We start from the raw sequence: 2,777 nt of genomic DNA on the forward strand, positions 1-2,777 counted from the left end.
TGTGGGTGAATGGTTTCGCTAACGTGTATGTATCCTGATGAAGCTTTCTGTGGGGCCAACGTCCATTATCTCATGCATTTTAAAGAAAATGTTGTATCAGCTGATGAAGTTGATTCTCATAATCCTGCTATTCAATATTTGTGTGACTGACTGAGATGAGTACAGAGAATCACAGTTTACCAAACTTTGCTTCCTTGCTAGGAATGACACTGATTTGCCATGCCCATTACAAATGGCACCAAGTTCATGCCTTCTGTGATCACCCTTATTGGGATCCCTGGCCTAGAAACTGTACAGAGTTGGCTTGGGATTCCATTCTTTTTTTAAAATATATTTTATTGATTACCCCATTACAGTTGTCCTATTCCCCACCCTTCATTCCCCTGCACCTTGCACACCTCATCCCCATCCATTTCCCCCCTTTAGTTTATGTCCATGTGTCACAAGTTCTTTAGATTCTATATTTCCCATACTATTCTTGCCCTCCCCCTGTCTATTTTCTATCTACCACCTCTGCTACTTATTCTCTATACCTTCTCCCCACTCTCCTCCTCCCATTCCCCTGTTGCTAACCCTCCATGTGAACTCCATTTCTATGGTTCCGCTCCTGATCTAGCTGTCCTCTTAGTTTGCTTTTGTTTTAGGTGTGGTTGTTAATAACTGTGAGTTTGCTGTCCTTTCATTGTTCATATTTTTATCTTCTTTTTCTTAGATAAGTCCCTTTAACTGTTCATATAATAAGGGCTTGGTGATGATGAACTCCTTGAATTTGACCTTATCTGAGAAGCACTTTATCTGCCCTTCCATTCTAAATGAAAGCTTTGCTGGATAGAGCAATCTTGGCTGTAGGTCTTTGGATTTCATGACTTGGAATACTTCTTTCCAGCCCCTCTTGCCTGTAAGGTCTCTTTTGAGAAATCAGCTCTCCATGAGACTGGAAACCAGTCTCCATGAGCCTTCATCTATCTTCCTGGCCATGTTGGGAGCCGCAGAAATTGCACTTGGTACCAGCATTGTCCCCAAGATGCTTGGAAATTTTTAGTTACACCTGCCAGAGATCTATTTTGATGCTTGTCTTTTCCCATTGTGGCTCATCCACACATTTCAAGGTACTGAAGCAGGAGTCCTGCTGCCTATAGCTCTGGACCACTACATTGCAGTCTGTTATCCTCCGAAGTATGCTACCACATTCACACAACAAATAGTCACTCATATTGGAGTTGGGGTGGCATCGTGGCTTGCCATTCTGGTAATATGCCTGCTGCTCATAAAGTGGCGTCTAAAACTTTGTCAGTCAAAGTTAATACCTCACACTTACTGTGAACACATGGCCCTTGTGAAGCTTGCCACTGAAGATGTTTACATCCATAAATTCTATTGTCTCTTTGGGGCTTTTGTTGTGGGCAGTCCTGACTTCATTTTAATCACCTTCTCCTGTATGCAAATATTTATTTATTACTGTCTTTCGCTTGCCCCAGAGAGAGGCATGTCTTAAGGCATTTAATAGATGTATTCCCGACATATGTATCTTCTTCCAATTCTACTCCCTTGCTTTTTTCTTATTTTTTACTCACAGCTCTGGATCTTATATCCTATCACATACATATATCACATTGTCCAACCTTTTATTGGCCAGTGGCAGTCTTGCACCTAAGGCTTTTCTTTTAGGGCTTTTAACTGTGGACTAGGTGTATAATCCATGCCCTAGATTACAGTCCTTGTGTGTTGAGCAAGGAAAGACTGTGAAAAACTCCCTATTTATTTTCCAGGTGTCATCTGATTACTTTTTTGACCTCCCATTATGTAAAGTTTCAGAGTTCAGCAATTGTCTTATATGAAAACTAGGACATTATGAGTATTAATTCTCCATTCCTCCTTTCTCACCAGGATTTAAATCTTTCTGTTGCCTCCTTTTTTTTTTGATGCCTTGCCAGAATTTGAAAATATCTGTTTCTCTGACCTTCAGAATGGGCCTTCTGCCAGGAAAATTCTCTTCCTCAGAAACAGCAGATGGCTCTTGGTGACCATGGCTTTAAAAAGTCAGCTGTCTCTGTCCTCTGAAATCCCACTGACTTTTTATTGCTGAGTTTTTATTGCTTCAGAATGTGTCTAATAAACTTTAAATTTTTGCCTCTATTCTCTTTTTCCTACTCTTGTTGACAGAATTTTAGTTTGGGTTTCATACACAAAACTTTATTATTTACTTTATTTTTATAATAAAATTTGTTATGTCTAGAAAATGTTGCCAATCACAAAATTTACATATAATCTTTGATATATATGAAGTTGTGACACTCATGCATATGGAAAAATCAATTAACAAGTTAAAATTATACCATATCAAATGAAAAATTCATAGAACACTTTCCTTTGAATAGCTGTATATGTACTTAAAACAATATCTTTCATTGTATAAAACTCATACAATAAAATACCTTCTTGTTCTATCCTCTATTCCCACTCTTTCATTAGAGTTGAGTGTGATATTCAGGATTTATTATACCTAGAATAGGTATATTATTATACATGAAATTACTTAAAGAAAAATCAAATCATGTCATCAATATTGTTCTGAAACATTTTTTTCATCTACAGATATGATACAAACAACTCTAAATTACAACTTTTGGACTCCTTTCTTTTTTGAAATGTCAAATATTAAATATTATAGAAAAATCATAAGGCAATTGGTTGTTTCTCTAAATAAACTTTTCAAACATATCAATAATATAATAAATAGTTTAGTATATAGATGTATATACACACATATATTTTTA

At 36.8% G+C, this 2,777-nt stretch overlaps 1 protein-coding gene across 1 annotated transcript; it reads left to right on the plus strand.

The window, feature by feature from the left end:
- Window positions 1-219: 219 nt before the first annotated feature.
- On the plus strand, window positions 220-1,688 carry LOC118982869 (olfactory receptor 52A4-like). Its single transcript, XM_037040022.1, is given in 3 exon segments — window positions 220-319; window positions 888-1,447; window positions 1,449-1,688. Coding segments are annotated over 3 exon segments (900 nt in total).
- The last annotated feature ends 1,089 nt before the right edge of the window (window positions 1,689-2,777 follow it).

This window comes from Sturnira hondurensis, unplaced genomic scaffold, assembly GCF_014824575.4.
Source record: "Sturnira hondurensis isolate 20B ecotype Veracruz unplaced genomic scaffold, ASM1482457v3 Scaffold0002532, whole genome shotgun sequence".
NCBI lineage: Eukaryota > Metazoa > Chordata > Mammalia > Chiroptera > Phyllostomidae > Sturnira > Sturnira hondurensis.